The sequence below is a fragment of the Montipora foliosa genome, chromosome 14, assembly GCF_036669935.1.
Source record: "Montipora foliosa isolate CH-2021 chromosome 14, ASM3666993v2, whole genome shotgun sequence".
NCBI lineage: Eukaryota > Metazoa > Cnidaria > Anthozoa > Scleractinia > Acroporidae > Montipora > Montipora foliosa.
Window position 1 is genome coordinate 3,345,530 of NC_090882.1, and position 19,569 is coordinate 3,365,098.

Sequence of the window (19,569 nt, forward strand, 5' to 3'; positions counted from 1 at the left end):
TGATATTGTTCTCAAGCCTTATTCGATTTCTCCACATACTTTTACCCGGGAAGAGGACTAAATGAAACACATAAGACTGACAGACAAGCGGAAGTCGTAGACAAGACACGGGGGACTCACGCGCCCGGACCTTATCCCGGTTTCAGCGGCAACAACGTTGAGACAGAGACCCCGCTGGGAACGAGGTTGTTTCAGCGGCAGGAAGGGACTCATTGCTACTTCCCGCTAAACGCGATGGTGGCGGCGCACTAACTATTACACCACCACGCCTTCAACACAATACTTCACTAAAATGCCACTCTTCGTAATCACAATTCCACCCAAGCCGTTTAAGAACTGTTGGCACTATCACTGTTTGATTAATCATTTCTATCACGTATCCTGAAAATACATGCATCCTTCAACACGTTCGCGCGCATCATGATGACAGCGGTTTCCTAGGGTTTCAATTCGGAGTTCAACCCACCGACCTAACGGTATATGTTTGTATATATATAATTTCTTGTATAATCAAATGTAATCACGTATTAATACGTTTGTTCGCGTACTCATGGTTAAATAAGCCAAAAAGCAACAAATGCAAGATATGTGACAATTAACTAAGCGAAAAAAAAATTAAGGAAGTTTCGTCATACACTCTTTCTGTTTCAAACGTGACTACCTCGCAGAAAACATGAAGGAATGTGTTTCGGGTTGTTTCGAAGGTTTGCGGACGTAAGGTGTTGATTCAGCGAGGAATCACGAGGAAAAGGAACCGGCTTTTAAGACGCGACGATAGCAACGCTGACAAAAACGTTAATTAAAAAACATAGGCTTGCGAAGTGGAGAGAACTTCAAGACTACTGAAAACTTTTTATAGAGAATTTATGGGGTTGAGAAACCCAGGAAATGAATGAAGATGAACGACGCTGTTACAGAGGGAAATAGGAAATTCACAATCATGAGCTCACTTTCTCCACAATCTCACAAACTTCAGCTGTTGGTGCTGTTTTCCTGTAGAAGACAGCAAAGAAATGAAATTACATGCATGCTGCTCTTGTAGAATTATGGTTCATTCTAATCGAAACTCGTTGCTTTGAGACGTCCGTCACTCTGTCGCGTCCACGCATTGTTGTCTATATGCAAAGGTTCAACTTTCCGTTTTCGTATAACTGAAAACATATGGTACGATCGGCAATAGTATTCATGAAAATGGCAAGCGATGTTCTGCCATAAAGAGCATTCACAAATCTATTTGAGCAGCTCAGTGACAGAGAAGGACAAGAGGATAAGCGCTCTATTTGCCACAATCGGTGGCCCAGTTGACATACCATAATAGAGCCCGTTCTGTGCTACATAGCAGTCTTATCTAAATTGATACCATTCCTCCAAATTGTAGCAATGGCTAAAAAAGATTCTGTAAGAATATTGACTGTATTGAGCAAATTGCAACAAAATTCTAGCATTGGTTTTTCGTCAAGGTTAAGCTATACATTAAGCAAAAAAGGCCATTTTTTGCGTTCACGTTCATTTGAACCTTTTCTTGGCTCAGAAATCTTCAGTTTAATTGACACAATTAGCAAGAAACACGCAGAGGAATGGAGCTGAATGGCCCTGTTTCATAGCACGTGTCATAACTTTCTCTACATGCATCGTCAAACTAACACCAGATCACTGATTAAATCATTCAAAGATCTAACGACAGTAAATTACAAAGATCACGGTTTTCAACACCGTCATCCTTTTCAAAGAAATTCCAACTGTCCCCCGCACTTCATGGTATATCACATGAATTGAGGGAAACGTCTTGTAGCCGCAGGCTATTTTTCGTTGTTGAGCAAGTTCCTGTAATTTAAAACCTGTTTCTCTTTCCTCATAAACCAAATTATTTTCCGCATGTCATGATCAACTCAACTTTCCCGTCATCTGATAAGATTCAAGGAAGTGCTAGGGAGCATACTTTCTGAACAAAGGCAAGATAAGTTGGCATGAGTTGCAGAATGAACAGTAAGTTTATTCGTGCTTTTCTTACTTAGCCCGCATACAGCAATTAAACTTAAGGAAGCTACATTACAAGAACTGACGAGCTTTATTTCAGAAAATCAACCTTTAACAATTTAGCACAATCCAAGCTGTCGAAACGTCTTTTGACAATCGATACGTCCCGGGGAGGGGGGGGGGGGCAATCATATGTACATATGTAACCTATATGATGTAGCCCTGAAGGTCTCGTTTAAGGTTGCACACGAAGAAATATAAAATACAGTGTATCTATTTAATATGTTTTAAATATCGTCTCTTTAAGGGGTCGAAAAATAGTGGGCGAAGCCCAGATTGGTCTCCTTTAGGGGTTTAATTCAAAATTTCCGACGAGCATCCCCAGCCCTTCATATGCGAAGTCCCCCCCCCCGGGGGATACGTCAACCCTGTTACGTTAGCTGCCCTATTAAGTGTTTTGGTTCATTTCGTCTTAACGTATAAAACAAGCCTCGCCGGAACAGTCAAAATATGTAGATCACGCACCGAAATGCAAAGTAGAAAACGAAAATATACAAGCATTTTGAATAACGTTCATGATCAACGAAATTTCATCAGCGGTAAATTCTTTGGAATATGAGATAACGAGCAGAACATTATTCAAGGTGTGGCATAGACCCTTGCTGAGTTATTTTTCTGGAGGGACCATGGAAATATTTGATCCCAATAGTTTCAACAGATGGTCTAACAACCGTGACATCCGGCCAAAATGGGTACGACAGAACTGTGTTTCGCAATACCAGAAGAAGGCGTAATTCTCGTTCGTTTCAACTCAGCAAAAGTGGGTGATGCCTGAAGTTAGGTTCCAAAGTCAACGTGAAAATTATTTCACCGTTTATTGATATTGTACGGTGTTTGTTGACTTGTTACCTTATGACTATTTGTTATCAGCGTAGATGACGTAGTTGTAAAGAGTCAAACTGCCGTATCATTGGCTCAGGCTTAATACCCATCAATCCTTGGGACTCAAGCAGATAAAACGAGATTGTCTTGGCAGCGAATGATAGCAGTCAATCAAAAGTTTCACAGAAAGCATAACGATTTGTTTAAATTTATCGTGCGCGATCTCCAGTGAAATTATCATTCATCACAAGGAACTGCGATATCAAGCAGATTATCCGCAATTTAAAGATGAAGCCATGACCTCTTTCAGTGAGGCATTGCATAATAAATAGCCTAAATGGAATGTTCGCTTTGTTATCGATAGCGTTTCCGTGATTTCCTTCAAGACAACCATCACCACAAGACAGAGCACGTGCGCAAAGCTTCCTCTCCAAGGTCAAAGTTTATGATAACATTTTTATGTTGTGCACGCTAGCTTTTTCAGTACAACGAACACGACTTACAATGGGCGATCGCCTTCCACCCGGTAAAATGAACGGAATGGACTTCACTCCACGCAATACGGACACGTTGTACCGAGGAATTGGCCCAGTTCACGGTAAGGTGTTTATAGTCAATATATTCCTAGGGTGGTCTTGAAATTTGCATGTCTAGCCTGAGTGTCTTTTATAATAATTCTTCATAATTCTTGACCAGGATAATCTTTTTTTCAGTAACGCCTAAGACGATAATAGGGTTTAAGATTATCCCTCGTTAGTTCGCTGCTATTAATACTCATCGCTGCGATCGAGCGTTGACTCAACTTTCTCATTTCTGGTGGAAATATCTTTTAAATAACGTATAATTGTGCGTTAAAGGTGGCGTTCAAACAACACTTGTTAATTCAGAAAAGATAGCAAAATTCACTTTTTTACAACAGTCGGTTCTGTGCTATTTTGTCTACGGCGCCTGGGAAAATGAAAATCCCTTTTAGTTCACTCTAAAGATAATTATCTCAAGTTAGCAATGAGTCATCAGCTAACTTCCTGCTTTACACATCAATCCGACAGTTTATCAAGGTAACAATAACACTATTAACATGCGGCAGTTGTTATCCTTGGCCCAGATAGGGCGAAACTACTTCCATTTATTGACTGGCCTTGTAAATCAGACGAAACAAAGGCAACCATATTGATGCAAACACTTAAAGAGACCCTGGCGGGCCAGTAGACACGAAATTTGAATGTCCGTTTACATTATCGCCCGCTTACAAAATCGTGTCACGGAATATTGTTATTTAAGGACTGACTTAGTTCTCGTCGGCTTAGTATTATCCAACCAGCTTAGCCACAAATAGTCGTATAATCCCTAATCAGTCCAATGCGACTAGTCTTGACTCACACTACAAACTTTTAAAGCATTGGCGTGTAATCAGGGACAGCACATTTTGATGCAAGGCAACCTGACCACTAAACACTCACAAACACATCAACTTGTAAGGAGTGACGTACACGGTGCAGAGAGACGCCTTATTGATAACCTGGTTTTACAAGATCAGTCATGGAGTTCGGATGGAGTCCCTATCCACTTCCCTGCCTGGGATGCCCACAATGTCTCATTTCTCAGTTTATGGAAGGTATAGCATTTTTCTAGCCTTCGTCTTCAATTTACTTTTCCGTAATCCTTAGCAGCTGTCATTATAAAATCACTCTACTGGGATGAGTTTTTACAAATTTGATCACAAACCCATGAAACAACAACAACAACAATACCATCGCAAGTATGGATTTAAAACTGACTTTATAACAACATCAAGCAAGTAAGTCCTTGGCCAGGATAGAAAATGAAAGAGTTACAAATTGTACCGTAAATCAGCTACAGTGCTGTTTTTCCCTACCGAAAATCTGTTTGCATGCCTTTGTAAATCTCGAGTTGAGAAGCATTCTGAAACTCTAAAATTAAAACTAATTAATGGATGTCGATTATTCGTTTGACAATCAAAGACAAGTTATCTAACCGGCCTTAGAGAAAGGCAATTTTACAGGAATTTTGATTTCTTTGGACGGAAAATCGAAACACGAACGACTGAACACCACAACAGACGAGACAGTTGACTAACATGACAGTCTTTTTGCCAACAAAAAAAATTGAATGTTCGATACTTTTTTATTTTACAGGTCCTCCTCGAAAACAGCGTCGAGAACGAACGACTTTCACCAAAGTTCAACTGAAACTTTTGGACGAGCTCTTTGCCAAAACTAAATACCCTGATATCTTCATGAGAGAAGAACTCGCAATGAAAATCAATCTCCCTGAGAGCCGAGTGCAGGTAAGCGATATAAGGGTGATTTAGATGGGGGGACACTCTGAACTTGGCGAAATTGGTTAGAAAAGCACGGGAGAGCAGATAGAGATTGAAAGATCTACCATTTTGTTCTCGCGATTTCCACAAAACCTTAAAGTTACTTTGCATATTTTTAAAACAAACATACAATACATGAGTAAACAGCAATTAACTGCTTACAACAAAACGTTCAGTACAACAAAGACGGAAACATACAAAGAATCAGTTAAACTATGCTAACGTCAAAAATGAAACTAAATTTACAACACGTAGAGGGGACGATAGTGTGGTTTGCAGGAAAAGGGAGTAACAGTTGTGGAGAAACCTATCCATTAGGTCAGTAGTTCAAACACACCGGGTCTAGTGGAGAAAAAGCTTTCTTTTGTTTTTAAAGGAGGTCAAACGATTATCGCCAGGAGTTCATTTTCACATTTAAATAACGGTATTCAGCTTACACTTGAAAATTTGTTGTTTTGCCGGGATAATGTAAGTGCAACGAGTGCATTAGTATTGTTCGGTTCCCATTGCCTTCGTCGTTGCTCGGTTAAACTAAATAATTTTTAGACTTTCGCTTCTCACCTTGGAACAGCATCACCATTAGCATTACAGATTAGCCCCATTCCCCCCAACCCCTCCTCCCACCTGGCGTACAAGACGCTAAGATATTATGAAGAGCTTCGTTGCAAAAATCTCCAAGTCAAATGTTAGCCTAGCTATTTGGGAGTATAAGTTCCAAGTTCCAAGTTTCAAGGACGCTGTGAATAAGTTCTTACTGAAGATACATAAGTGAGGAGATGATATCAAATTTCTTCTGAAAAAACACCTGAAGCAGTTATGAAGATATCTGAACTCTTCTTTCAATGTCACAGACGTGTATAACGGCACGCGAGCAACGCAGGGAGCAAGTTTATCGTATTTTCATTTTCATATTAAAAAAAAGAAAAGTAGGGGAAAGGTTGGGCGGAGGTTTCTTAACATGTTAATTAATTATGCTTTAGAATATTAGAAGAAAGAATTTGGAATTATTCTTGTCAGGCGTACAACCAAAAGTTAAGCTTATTTCTTAGTTATTCCGGGTATGACAACGATTACGTTTCTAGGGACTTTGGTTTGGTTAAATTAACTGGATTTAAAGAAGCGGAAACATGTATTGTATATTCACGAACAAAATTAACACTTTGAAATACAAAAAAAGGAAACTTAAAAACCACAGAGTGAGGAGCTCAAAACAAAAGGAAGACTTCATTAAACCGATTTGTGAAAGACAAGCCTACGGTTTAAATAAATTTTCCTTGCATAAAGACGGAATTTTTAATGATCTTAAACTAAGGAGAAAAGTGACTGACACATTTACTGTTTTCGTATCTAGAATTATGGATTTTTCTCTACGTTTCGTTCAGTTTCGACGCATTTGCCGTTGTCCATTCTACGAATGTGTGTAGACTAATGAGAGCTCAGCTGATGACCATTAGGACAAACTAAACATCAACTGTTTTAAATCTGTGCTTAATCTTAGAAACTGTTTATCGGCGCTAAGCACTGAAAAGCTGTTGCTTGCTGAGGTTAAGCTCACTGATTAACATGTTTTTTTCTTTACATTTTTTTGCAAAAAAACGATGGCTCCCTGTGTAGCAGATTGTCAGATTTCAAGTTTACGGCGGCCAGTACATTTGCCGCAACACGCCACGATACCGTTATCACCCAAACGTAAAAAACTCTTCAACAATGATTTTTTACAACATTTGTTGTTGTATCTCATCGGTTTATTCAAGAAATCAAACTGGCCAGTGTGTTCTTAACGTTAAGATAAAAGCAAATGGCCCGCAGAGCTTCAGTTTGTGTCTCAATGTGTGGCAGAATCACTTGCGAACCTGACTTTCCGCATTGTTGTCGACAAATGAAACTTTCGGAAATCAAACTATTCACTCAAAGGAATTAGGCGCTGGAACAAAACTGCGACGTAAAAGTAGTTTTCAAAACTGACTTCATCACAGCAGGAGATGCAATGAAGGTTGACAGACATGGCAGCAAATCCCCGTGAACTGTTTTCAAAGGGGCGTAACTTAGTAGGGCTTAAAGGAAAGGAAACGGTAAAAAAATCATTCTATTAATTACCTCCAAATTGGCCCGAGTTAAACCCACACATTGTCACCAGAATAATCGTCACTTGATTAAGGGTGTAATCTTCCCATACTGCGATATCCTTTGACACTACTTAAGAAACTATTCACGACGTTCACGAAACCTTTAAAATTACAGCTATATTTTGAAGTTTATGAACGTCTTAAGTAAACCCAGACGCTTGAAAAGTGAGTGCACAGATACGTAATAAAGGGAATGAAGACGCAGAAAATGTAAAATCACAAATATATTTAGCTTGCGTGAACGCCTGGGATCGTTTGTTGGTTAAGCCTGCTGGTTGAGAAGAGTATGTGTCGATTGAGATGATAAACACATGCAATGTGGTTTTTGCCCAATTGTTATCATATTATGCTTTATGAAACCTGGTTAATTTATCTTGTTATGTCACATTATTTCCATTTTCGCCTCCTTGCCATTATCAACTCAACCCAGGCCCTCCCCCTTGCCCCAAACAAGAGGATTTGGTGTGAATTAACAGAGTGTGATAGTTGATTATTTTTCACAGCTGTCACTTCCGATAGTCCACAGCAAAATAGTTTTGTCTTACATTGTGTTCATAAAAACTTGCTAGCACGTTCCCCAGAGACAAAGGTATACTCAGAAAGTTGCAAGAGAGCAAGCAGGAGAACTTACTTACCGGTAGATGCAACTTAACACAATGAGATAATTAATACGTTTTTTTATTTCTAATTCCTCACAAAGGTATGGTTCAAAAACAAGAGAGCAAAATGCCGACAGCAAACCAAGAAGCAACCAGGATCTCCAGGCAATTCAACTGCAGTAAAAACAAAAACCCACTCACCAGTCCCACAAGATCAAGCAAAATCAGCAAACAACAACAACACCACCACCACCAATTTGCAGAAATCTGCTCCACCAAGCATAAATAAGTTAAACTCGTTTGCCTGGCCACAGCAAAAAACAAATCCTTTCGAGCAGGATGCACTGCTCAACGTCCAGAGGCAAACAAATTGTCAGCCTGTCCGAGCGGTTATCAGCAACATGATGTCAGCTCCAACTGCCATGCAGCAGCCACAGTTTCCTGACTTTCCTTTCATAAAAACCAACCCCATGCCAAGCTGGTTACCAATGAACCACAACATAATTCAACCACATTATTTTGCACCTTCTATCTACACTTGAATCCACTTTAAGTATGGGGTTTACCCTCCCATGTGACAAACAATAATATTCATGAAGATACCAGAAAATTTATGACTGCTCAATCATACAAAAAGACTCGTTGTTCTTAATATCTATTTGTGTAAAGCCAGGGTATTAATATTTTGTGGAGCTCGAGGATGTGGGGGGGGGGGGGGGGGAGGGGAAGGGGGTTGAGCAATTACCAAAAGAATTCTTGAACAAGGAAAATTGATGAAGAATGTGAGCAAGTAAGAAAGTAGCACAAAAATACTGCGAGAAAAATGCGAGGAATATAAGCCGCGGAAGAACTGCGTGATGAGCGTCACAAAAAGGGATTTTGTTAAAGAAAGACACCGTCGGCAGCAAATAAAATGTAAAAAATATGCAATTAAGATTTACTGGAAAGAGACGGCTTGGATTTCTTGGGAAGACAGATCAGCTTATGGAATCTCTGTAGTTACGTTGAGCGATTAACAAATAAGCTAATTAATAAAGAAAATGACAAAACAGTTTCCTAAGAAAACAAAAAGAAGGCTTAAATGCATAACCACTGAACTTACCGGAGGATTAGTGAAGCCAGAAAACTTCAATCTTCCACGTGTTTCAAAATGGCGTCTTGTTTTTTGAATACACCGCGTTATCATGTGACCTTTCATCAAGATTATAGATACGCAATGTGTGCGCGAAGGGCAGTTATGAATCGTGGTTCTAATAACAGCTGCAAAACGCCATTTTTTCCTCTTCCTTTCATCTACCCATAATTTTACTTGGTTTAGGCGTCTTTGCCAGTTAAATGAGAACAAGGTATAAAATAAGTTATATATGTAATCTTGCGCATTTATTTTAAAGGCTTCTCAGGAAAAATAAATGAGTATCGTCATAAGTTTCCTGGGTATGTCCTGTTTTCTTTAGCCCCCAATTGGTTGCGCTTGGATGAACTGAAGTGCCATACAGGGGCCGCATAGAGGGAGGGGCTAAGCGGGCTCCCCCACTTTTTTCCTACGGTGTTGTCTTCTCCAAAACCTCTCCTCCCTCCCACCACACCATACCAAAACCTAGCCCCCACCCCCCTCCCCCCACCTTCCAAACGTACTCCGCGTCCCCCTACCATGCTTTGGTCAGCTTCAATTAGTGCCATTCACGTAGGAACTAACTAAGAAATAGACAATACATTACCCATTGTTAATCGATACACCAGCACCGACCTATATCGATTTGACTACGATGGGTTACTATAAACTGGTCTCCTATTTTTAACATTTATGGAGACATATTTGAATTTATCGATGATGGCTCAAGCATAATCGGAAAGAATTTCGAGTATTCCTGGATGTCGAGCCCGTGACTTCACGTGATTCAATCTCGTTCCCAGGGTCTTTCATCTCCCCCACCCCAGAGTTTCTTCCCTCAAACAACCCTGGGAACCTTGTCAAATTAGGCCATCCGCTGCAGCTGCAACTGTGCATTCAGTTATGTGTAGTCTTTTAATTCATAGAATCACCAAAGGCCCCTATAGTAATTCCGGTTAATGAAACTAAACATTGTATGGATTTGGTCGGGACACCAACATGCGCGTCATTTCTTTGTCTAGAGGCACCAACATGGTGGCCGTGACGTCCTGTGAAAACCGAGAATTGCTGCCTCCTACATCCGGAAATGACGTCAAACGTTAACGGCCAAGCCACTAGCGTTGTTTTCATTAACGCTGGAAAAACAACTTTATTTGTCCGCTTGAAGACAACTGACTAAACATTTGCTGTATTAAGAGAAAAAAAAAACAATATAAAACTGGATAACAATGCTTGAAAGCTATAATTATCGCCTTCTTATACGGTTTTTTTGAATTACCATCATGCTTACTTGTTTTCGAAAAATACTAAAAATTCTAGAGGGACTCTTTTCCGAACTCCATGTACAAGTGTATTCCGCGGATATTATTGAACCAAGTCCTTTTCTCATTTTCTACACCGTTCTGTGTCCGAGAGTACTCCCCCGTGTCTAGTCCTGCTCAATAACTTCCCAGCCAGGTCAAACTTCTAACAACCCAACGACCAATTTGTTGTAAAATGTATTATTATACCCCAGTTAATGAAAATAAATGTTATTAAGGCATTTTCAGGTGTTTTTCAGTGTTGCTGGGAAAACATTATCTGTTCCTTTTTCCCAGTAAGACACACAAGAAATTTCCCAGCCAGCTAGATAAAATTGGTTGGTTTCCCAGCCAGCTGATCAGATTTATTTCCCAGCCAGGAATTCTTAAGGGTTGATAAAAATTATGCTGTCCACTTATTAATTATAAATAGTTTCTTAGATCATGGAAGGTTTCTTTTTCGTCTATTTCAAAATGATTACATTACCTGTTTGGATATTATATTAGCATCCCCCTTGTCGCGTGGGGATCAGACATTTCAGTTTATCAACTACTTAACTATAAAATTCTTACGAATATGACACAAATTTGTGGACTTTGAAATATTCCTGTAGATATATAAACGAGGTAAACTTGTGGTAGATTCGATTGATCCGTGTGTGGCTCGCGAGAAAGTACAAAAGTCTCAGTCGTGCTGTACAAGAAATATCACAAATACCTAATCAAGCACTTCATAGATCTTCATAGTTGTGATAAAGTCATTAAACATACATGCACAAGAAAGATGTCAGTATCACTTAAGGAGGTCTTCACGAATGGGATGACTGTGCGAATTAATTAAAACACGAGTCTGTATTATATGGGCGACTGGTCTTCAGGACGCTGTTGCAGACTAGATATTTTTCAACTAACACTTGTTTGCCGAATATACATTAGGTGTAGAGGGGTAGGAAGGGGCAAAGAAAGGTTTCAACCTTCCCCTCCCACCGACCCCGTTCCGTAAAGTTTCATTTTCGAACTCGGGGTGCTGAAAGACTTTCCTCAACTCTTGTAAAAGGAGAGAAAAGTGGTACACGCACTTCTTATTGCCGTGTTCATTGTTTAAGAAGTTGTAAACATGGGCAATCACCGAAATGGTGAATTTTAAGACCAAATATTTTTTTATTTTGTTTCAAAACAGGAAAGAATAGCCGGACATCATAAGGAACAATCGTCATAGCCCTGAACTGGAACAATAACAATCCATGACATTCACAAGACTTCTCAGATTGTGGACTTCGATACCACGTACGGTAAAGTTAATTTCAGTTCCGTGCACGAGAAAGTCACCTTCAACAACGTCTCGAAAGACTCTTTGACCGCATTTTCTTCGTGCAATATAATATTGTACGCGCAGTTTGGTCTTCTTGACATCACCACAAGAGTCACAAAGCGGAAAGACCATATTTGCGTGACCTGAAGTCGAAGGTATTAGCATATTAACATTTTATCAGAAAAGATAAAGTTAAAACAGACGTAATTGGAGTAAGGTGCAGGTTGAGGGACCTACGTTAAAGTTTTATCGTGGTATGTAAATCCATAATTTTGGGATTAGTGTCATCGCATTCGGCGACAAATACACAGGAAGTGTGTGTTCCTGTAAAGTCTTTGCCATTCTAACAATTTTCTTTAAACTCTAGGTCTACTAGATAACGAATACTGCTGCAAATAGAATGGCGGATATGTTTGGTGGTCTTCCGCCATATGCTTTGAATGGTATCAACCTTAACACTCCCAATACTGGTTTTTTCAATCCCCCATTGTCTATGTATGAAGGTAGGTTTAAGTATTTTTAATGTAACAAGTAAAAACCTTCAATGACTACTGTCTGCATTCAGCGGATGAAATGGAAAACTGGAATAAACAACAATGGAAAAGGACACACCTTAGAAATGTAACCTCGAAATAAAAATGCCCTGGGGCATCATAATACCGCATAAAGTGCTGTATGAGGAAGCAAGGTTAAGAAGCAAGTCAAGTCGAATTTTGTTAATCCACCATAGAGTTTTTCGGAAGTAAACTTCCGATCTTGTTATTTCCTCAAACTTGGCACAGCGAGCACGCGATGAAAAAAACTAACAATCTTTCCCGATATTGAATTGGAAATCTCTGCACTGCACGACGTTTAGGGCCTCTAATCATCGTTTTAACAGCAACAGTTCAAATGGTCTTTACAACTGAGGATACCGGTGAACTAGAGTTTCATGTTTTTTGTGGTTTCGTGTAAGATAACTTAAGATCATATAAGTAAAACACCAATAAGGAGGAAGCTTATCTCCAAACTAAGCGAATGGTGCACTTTTGAACTACTCAAGTCGCACGGAAGATGAAATTCTTCAGGCAACGGCTTTTATTTATAACTACCAGAGTTTAAAATGCAAAGTGTATTCGCATGACTTTGAAAAAAGTGTGGAAAGATGGCAAAGTTTATTGGCAAAAATAGGCAACCCCGATTAAGGTGCTCAGCCTCAATAGATCATCATGTCACTCAGAGATATCTCAAGATGTAGTGGGATGTTGCCTTTAAAAATTCAACAAAATATTACATGCCAAAACTCCTGATTGGGGTGTAGAATAATCGGATTCAGGACCTCCCAAATAATGAATTCTGGTTCTCTGTAAAGCTTTTTAAATGATAAGAATCTGGCACAACCGTCAGTTATAACTAGCGGCATTCAAAAATATTCCAAGAACAGAACACAAATCACTAACATATCGGGAACTCCGGCTTTTAAGCCCTACCTAAGCTTTGTGAAACATTGTCTTTTGGATAACTTTATCCAGCGCGATTTGGAAGGGGTCGTTACGCTAATGTTCTTATCCAGAAAATGAAGGTTTTTCTTTTTACACTGGCCGAGTCACGTTCGTTTACCAAGAATCTTGAACAGTTGGCAGTCATTTCAATGTTTACTTTATCAAAGCACCATTCGATCCCTGTGCGTTTCTCGGTAAGTAAACAACCAAAAAGCTGATATTCACTTTCCAGTTGTTAAAAATAACACAAACATTAAAAACAGGTTCATGTGCTGGCGATCAAAACAAAAAATACGATCCGGTTGTTGTAATTCAATGTCATTAATTGCACACAAGTCTCGTAACGCGCGAGTCTGCATTGGTATATCTCCGCAGCATACATGAGCCTTCTGTTGAAAATTCCTTTGGCACCCAGAATAGCGATGGCAAAATTCACTCTCAAAACCGAGGGCACCCTAAACGAGCGATGATCGTATTATTCGGAATACTTCAATCAGTACTTAAAACACCCATTCCCCATCGCAAATTTGCGCTTAAGAGCACCAGACCAATTCGTATCTTTGGCACCATTGAAGGGATTACAGCAACAAAGCAAGTGCATGGTAATCTGGTTAGCTTCAAGAGTTTTCCGCGCACTTCTCTTTGTCTCTTCATTATCTCGTTTAAGCAAATTACCAAAGCCCATATAATCTTCAATTGGCGGGCAGTGTATCGAAAACTGACCGTCACGACGCGAGAATCCGTAATTACCAGCTTAGAGAAAGTTCAAAATCTAAGCTTAAACACGGCAGAAGCAAACTCATGTTATTGTGAGCACAGTCAAGAACATTTCTGGCTTTCTCGATCTTATCTCGAATTCAACGCCCAAATGGAGTTTAACTTTGCGTGGCCTGGGTTCTTACCGTGCTTAGGTTGTCCACAGTGTTTAGCGTCAGCAGCGTACGCACAAGGTAAACTTTTTCGTGTCACAGTGAAGAATTTGGAGCTCATTTCATAAAGCAAAAAAAAAACTTAAATATTTGACTTGCAGCGTCCGAACTTGTTATGTTGCCGAAAACAAAAGATAACCCTGGGTAAAAAAAACAGGTACCGAAAAACAGCGATCCCTTATTAGTCACGCGTTCAACGTCAGAATTTCGGTTACAGCAAACCACGCTAATGTTAAAATGAACTCAGAATTTAGTGTTTATCAGTAAATTAATCTTGCATTAGTGTGCATACAATGGAGAAGTCCAATGTAATCGAATTCCCTTTTTGCCTTGAAAGTAAAAATTTGAATGACAAATAATTATGTTCCAGCACAACAGTTCCTAGAGTTATGATCTGTGATCTGTGTTTTATGAACGCTACTATGAGGAAATCCTCACCGTACGGAAAAAAACGAATCTGCGAAAAAACAGCTTGTTATCCTAAAGAGCATTTTGCTTTGAAAAAAGTTCTTTGAGGAACTATTTTGTTTATTACTTCCAATCCTATTACTAGGTCTCCCACGGAAAAAACGCCGGGAGCGAACAACTTTCACCAAAGCTCAGCTGGAAATTTTGGACGAGCTCTTCGCCAAAACTAAATATCCTGATATCTTCATGCGAGAGGAAGTGGCCAATAAAATTAACCTTCCCGAAAGCAGAGTGCAGGTAAAGATAACGATAACGATGATCGCGATAACGATCAGGTAACGAGAGCAAGTAACGACGCTTTTGATCATTGTATGTTAAAAAGTGCAATATATAAATTAATAAATTATTCTTATTCTTATTCTTACTCTAATTCTTATTATTAACAAAGAGAGGAGTGTGGACGGTAGCCATGACGGTGAATTTAACACTTGTATCCCCAATGCCTCAGCATCTCTTGATAAAAGACGCGCGCAGGTCATGAGAATGAAGAACTTGAGCATTTAAGATGAGATTTCCTTCGTGGTAGATATAGATTCTCCTCGTTAATACCAAAACAAAAAGTATTAAAGACAGTTAGTTTTGGTACTACAGCTTTATGAGTGAAAGTGATCTTTCGGAGTTCAAGTGAACGCTATCATTCATGCTTAAAACAGGTGAAACTGTTTAAGGAAACTAATATGGTTCGTATGAGTACCAAAAATAGGTTTGGTTGGGTTCAATTTTATATCACAATTTTTTACTTTTATACGCCGGCCACCAGAGTTAGTAGAGGAACACTCGACTAACCTCTGACGCCACAAAATATTTAGTCTCCACAGATCACGTTCTAATCGCGCAACGCTTAGTAAAATAAATCACTCTGTTTCTTTTAACTTTGACCAAATTCTTTTGGCGATTTGGCGATTTGGCGATTTGTGTGGAATTTCGTTGGTCACTGTGAGTTTTTTGCCGCCATTTTTAATTCACGCCATTAACGCAAATCAAAACTTAGAACTGTAATTAGTCTGATTAGCAGATTGAAAAGTATTCAACTAAAACGAAAGTTACTCCTTTGGCCAATCACAACAGACGCTGAAAATCAATTGAACCAATCATGACGCAAGAAGATACATGCAGCCGGCGCTAAGCGCGGGAAAATGAATTACTTTCAGATTTGCTTTAGCGAGATTCGTCAAGATGTCGCTCGACAAGCCTCAATCACTACTCGCAGATTAGAGAAAACAAACTAATCTCGGGAAAAAAGTAGTTTCGGTATTCACGCAAGCCTTCTCAGGCTCTTGGATCTGCTCAGTACATACAGAGAATAACATCAGAATAAGTCAACGAATACTGGGAGATATTTTATGCAGAGGAAGACCCAGAAAAGTTTGCTTTAATGTTCCTTTTCTCTCACGTAGGTTTGGTTTAAAAACAAGCGCGCCAAATACCGACAACAAAAGAGAAAACAGCAACAGACAACCGACAAACCAGACACGGAGCAAGAAAAAAATTCCTTTCCTTCTCCAGAGGAGCAAGCAAGAATTCCCACCAAATTCACAACTCTGCATGAAAGCAAATTTAATTTCAGAGGAGTCCAAATACCTCATCCAGAGATTGAGTTACTGAAACACAGTTTAGAAAATATTCAAGGACGTTATCGGCCCTCCAAATCGGGCGGCAATAATATTGAAGACCTCTTGGGTGGTCTGATCAACACTGCTCCATCGCAAGCATCTCCATCTCAAAGAAGCAATGAACAAGGCTTACCAAATGTGGCTAACATCAAGGCTCCCCTGACTGGTGGTGTGACATCAACCCCAGTGTAAAACCGATGCCATTACCACCTCACTTCTGACACCATGTGGCTTGATTGGAATGAGAGAACCTTTGCAAAGCTACGCCATACTGCGAAATTTGGCAATTCGTTCGTCAGAATTTGACCAAGCTCTAATTTACGTACTTCTTCTAATTAATATGACTTTCCTATCAACACTCGTACAATTGTAGGGTTCTAGCTATCCCCATCAAAGTTTGTCTTTCCTTTTATTCACTCACTTGGATCAATATCTTCCTATATCAGAAGATTATCAAGGGGAGCCTTTATCTCGCATACTTGGCCTAAGAGTCCACCTTACAGGACAACTCCCTAGGGAGATTAAGAACGCCCACTGTACTAAAAGCCAATCAAAACAGAGCTATCGCAGCGTCCAGGGAAACATGATACTTTTCGCTGGAAAAACCTGTTCCTAAAATAAATTTACAAGGAATTAGTGGAGCACCTGCCTATATCTTAATAATGTGAGTCTTTTTAAATCGAATAGATTGCAATTTTAATTTTTAAGACGACAATTCCAACATCGCTCATATCGGTATTTCGCAAAGCATTTTTAACATTTGCGATAAAATGAAAAGTAAAAATACAACTGTAAATTGTGGATAAATAAAATTTTATGACACTTGCTTCACAAAATTTATCTACGTAGTCCTTAAAGGCTATAACAAACACGAAACCCAGACAGAAAACATTTCCAACTTCCAGCCTCTAAGCCTGCATCACTTGCATCCTTTCGATTGCCTTTTAATGTAATTTAATGTAAGCCTCGAAAAGGATCCTGCTTGATGCAAATTAAGTTGGTCCATCCATTCGGAAGGTAAAGGTAAAGTTACTTCAGCTACGACGCTGGTATCAGTGGAAGCTTGTATTCAGTATTTTCTTAAGTCGGTGTAGTACAAACTCGAATTCTTACTAAAATAATTAAAACTTCCTAAAGTTTTTTTTTTTCTCTCAAGCTCAAGTAAAATAAAATTCAGTGATATTCACTAACCAAAAGGAATTTGAAATTTTTGTAGTCGTTCCAGCCAATTTGTATCAGAACTTCAATTTAGACCAAAGATAAAGTTTTTTCCGGGGTAAGGTGAGATTGAAGAAGGGAAAAGAATTCGCTGATCAGGGATTTCGAGAGGAAATGAGGGCCTCATCTCAGCATGTAGTCTTTTAAACTTGCGATCGAAGCAATCTGCATGCTTTTCAATGCGGCAACTGTTTAATATTAAAAACTCTAATGAAAGAGGAAGACACCTGCGGGCGATTGCCCTTTGTTGCTACGGGAACCCGGCTTGTATTTCGATGTGTTTCAAGAGTTGAAAGTTAACTGATTATAAAATCGAGAAACTGTTTCTTAAATAGAAAAAACAACTACGACTTGAAATATTTGTGAGAACAGATTTTCTAAAAAAACTATTATATTTCCACATCGACACTGAAAGCAACAGACACCACAAGTTGCATATTTAAGAGGTTAGTACTCTAAGTGTTGTAATCTTTTTGTTTTGGGAACATCTAGTTTGAAATTTTACCATGGCATGAAAATGACCTTCAAAACAAATGTTTACAAATACCAATAGTCGTATAGTTACGGAAATTATAAAATGCGTTTGAATCGATCCATCGATACAATTTTTGGGCAATACTTTTCCAAGCGCGAAATGCTTCGTTCGAAAATTGTCTCTTCATCCGCAAAGAAGCAGCGATTCCTGAACTTAGCCAAGATTTTATTCGGAGTAAGAAACTAAGGTTTAATTTAATTGTGGTTCGCCTTTTTTTAAATTGTTTTGACGGCTATGTTCGATAACGTTCTCTTTTTTCTTAATCAGATACTGAACTCGTAGATAATTTTCTCTTAGAATGAAAGTAAATTGAACGGTACTGAGGATGAAACGTTTTTAGCATTTGGTCTATTCATTAATTATCAGGGACGAGATGCAAAATAAGAACGATCGGAATAAGGCAAGTGCAAAGCGATGTGACAACGTCCATTGTTTGCTCGCATAAAATACTTCAACCTACAAGAACGGAACAAATCTGTCTTCAAATTACATTTCTGTCAGACATGTTCATGTTTGTAACGGAACGCTTTTCGTAAAATCACAAGTTGTTTATTTTATCACTTCATGACCTCTCGCAACCTTTACATACCTCGCGCACTCTTATTGCGGCTTGTCCGGCGGGATGATGCGGGTCAAGCCCTAGGGTAATGCTTGAGCCATGTTTACGCCGGTTGTTGGTCGTCGTCCTCTAGACTAATAGAGTGTTTTCACTCACGTGATCAATGGTAACCTTGTTTTTCCACCGAAACAAAAGAAAACATTTGCATGAATAACAAGAGCTCAATTAGCTGGGCACACCAACATGGCCGCCGTGACGTCACATGAAAACGCTCTATAGGGAGCTTGGGAAAGAACCATGAAGATTAATCAAAGTAAGAATGATCGGAATAAATCTAGATGATCAAACCCGAAGGTCGTGGGTTCAAATCCCACCCTGGTCAACCCTAACTCATTTCCATCAGTAGGGCTAACGCTCTCATAGTTCATATGGGATAGAAATCTAGCACTTCACATTACGCTCTATTCAGTTAACTCTATACCTCATCCGAACATATAACTTCACGTTGTTATAATCATTTCGCGATTATTCTAGTCTACTGAGTAGTGTACCCGATATCCAGGTATTAAACTGTAGTGAACAGCGTGCATGTCTTGAGAAGGTGCTAACCTCCCCCACATAAGCGCAAATTTCGTCATTAGGAACTTAAAGATCTACGGAACGCCTTGCATACGGAACCCGCGCTCGCAGTGCGCGCGGCAGTCAAAACTGTGCTATCGATCCTGTGTATCATTTTCCCTTTCATGGGAAACGGTGCATTTCTGTGCGCAAAGGACGTTGTTGTCGATCTACCCTGTCGAAAGGACGCCACCAAGTTAACACAAATAAATACATTATCAATACAGTTTTGACGTCTTCTTACTCTTGAAAATATCATACTGAATTCGTCTTAAAATAATTTTAAAAAAGCACAAATAACAGCCTAAACACAACAGCTGACGTTCGTTGACAAAAAGTTGCCACAAAATCTTTCAAATGGTTTTCTGGCCTTTTAGTTGCAAACGATTGACGTGACGTCGGATAGCACAGTTTTTCCCGCTCGCTGAATTTTGATTGGTCAATTTAAAATTTCAATAGCTCTCGCCGTATGCACGGCGGCGACGTCGACGTCGACGAA

The 19,569-nt window shown here is 39.4% G+C and overlaps 3 protein-coding genes across 7 annotated transcripts in view; all 3 read left to right on the forward strand.

Moving 5' to 3' along the window:
- Positions 1 to 1,864: 1,864 nt before the first annotated feature.
- Positions 1,865 to 9,352, forward strand: LOC137985571 (homeobox protein OTX-like). 3 transcript variants are annotated; one of them, XM_068833188.1, is made up of 4 exons: positions 1,865 to 1,986; positions 3,335 to 3,457; positions 5,016 to 5,167; positions 8,027 to 9,352. In XM_068833188.1, the coding sequence occupies exons 1-4, from the start codon at positions 1,968 to 1,970 to the stop codon at positions 8,465 to 8,467; spliced, it is 735 nt and encodes a 244-aa protein (XP_068689289.1). In that variant the 5' UTR covers positions 1,865 to 1,967; the 3' UTR covers positions 8,468 to 9,352. The 3 variants fall into 3 exon arrangements, with proteins under 3 accessions (XP_068689289.1, XP_068689290.1, XP_068689291.1); XM_068833189.1 differs by having other exon boundaries at positions 1,878 to 1,986; positions 3,224 to 3,457; XM_068833190.1 differs by lacking the exons at positions 1,865 to 1,986; positions 3,335 to 3,457 and adding an exon at positions 4,030 to 4,474.
- A 2,313-nt stretch (positions 9,353 to 11,665) lies between these two features.
- LOC137985569 (homeobox protein OTX2-like) lies at positions 11,666 to 17,251 on the forward strand. Of its 3 annotated transcripts, none has more exons than XM_068833186.1 (4): positions 11,666 to 11,804; positions 12,017 to 12,152; positions 14,613 to 14,764; positions 15,925 to 16,964. In XM_068833186.1, exons 2-4 carry the CDS (start codon positions 12,050 to 12,052, stop codon positions 16,330 to 16,332), a joined length of 663 nt encoding a protein of 220 aa, XP_068689287.1. In that variant the 5' UTR covers positions 11,666 to 11,804; positions 12,017 to 12,049; the 3' UTR covers positions 16,333 to 16,964. The 3 variants fall into 3 exon arrangements, with proteins under 3 accessions (XP_068689287.1, XP_068689288.1, XP_068689286.1); XM_068833187.1 differs by lacking the exon at positions 11,666 to 11,804 and adding an exon at positions 11,886 to 11,903; XM_068833185.1 differs by lacking the exons at positions 11,666 to 11,804; positions 12,017 to 12,152 and adding an exon at positions 13,405 to 14,080 and having other exon boundaries at positions 15,925 to 17,251.
- A 332-nt stretch (positions 17,252 to 17,583) lies between these two features.
- LOC137985568 (outer dynein arm-docking complex subunit 2-like) overlaps positions 17,584 to 19,569 on the forward strand; it is a 43,092-nt gene continuing 41,106 nt past the window's right edge. Inside the window, exon 1 of the mRNA XM_068833184.1 lies at positions 17,584 to 17,804. The gene's annotated coding sequence lies outside the window, so the exon portion shown is untranslated. The remainder of the gene's footprint in view (positions 17,805 to 19,569) is intronic.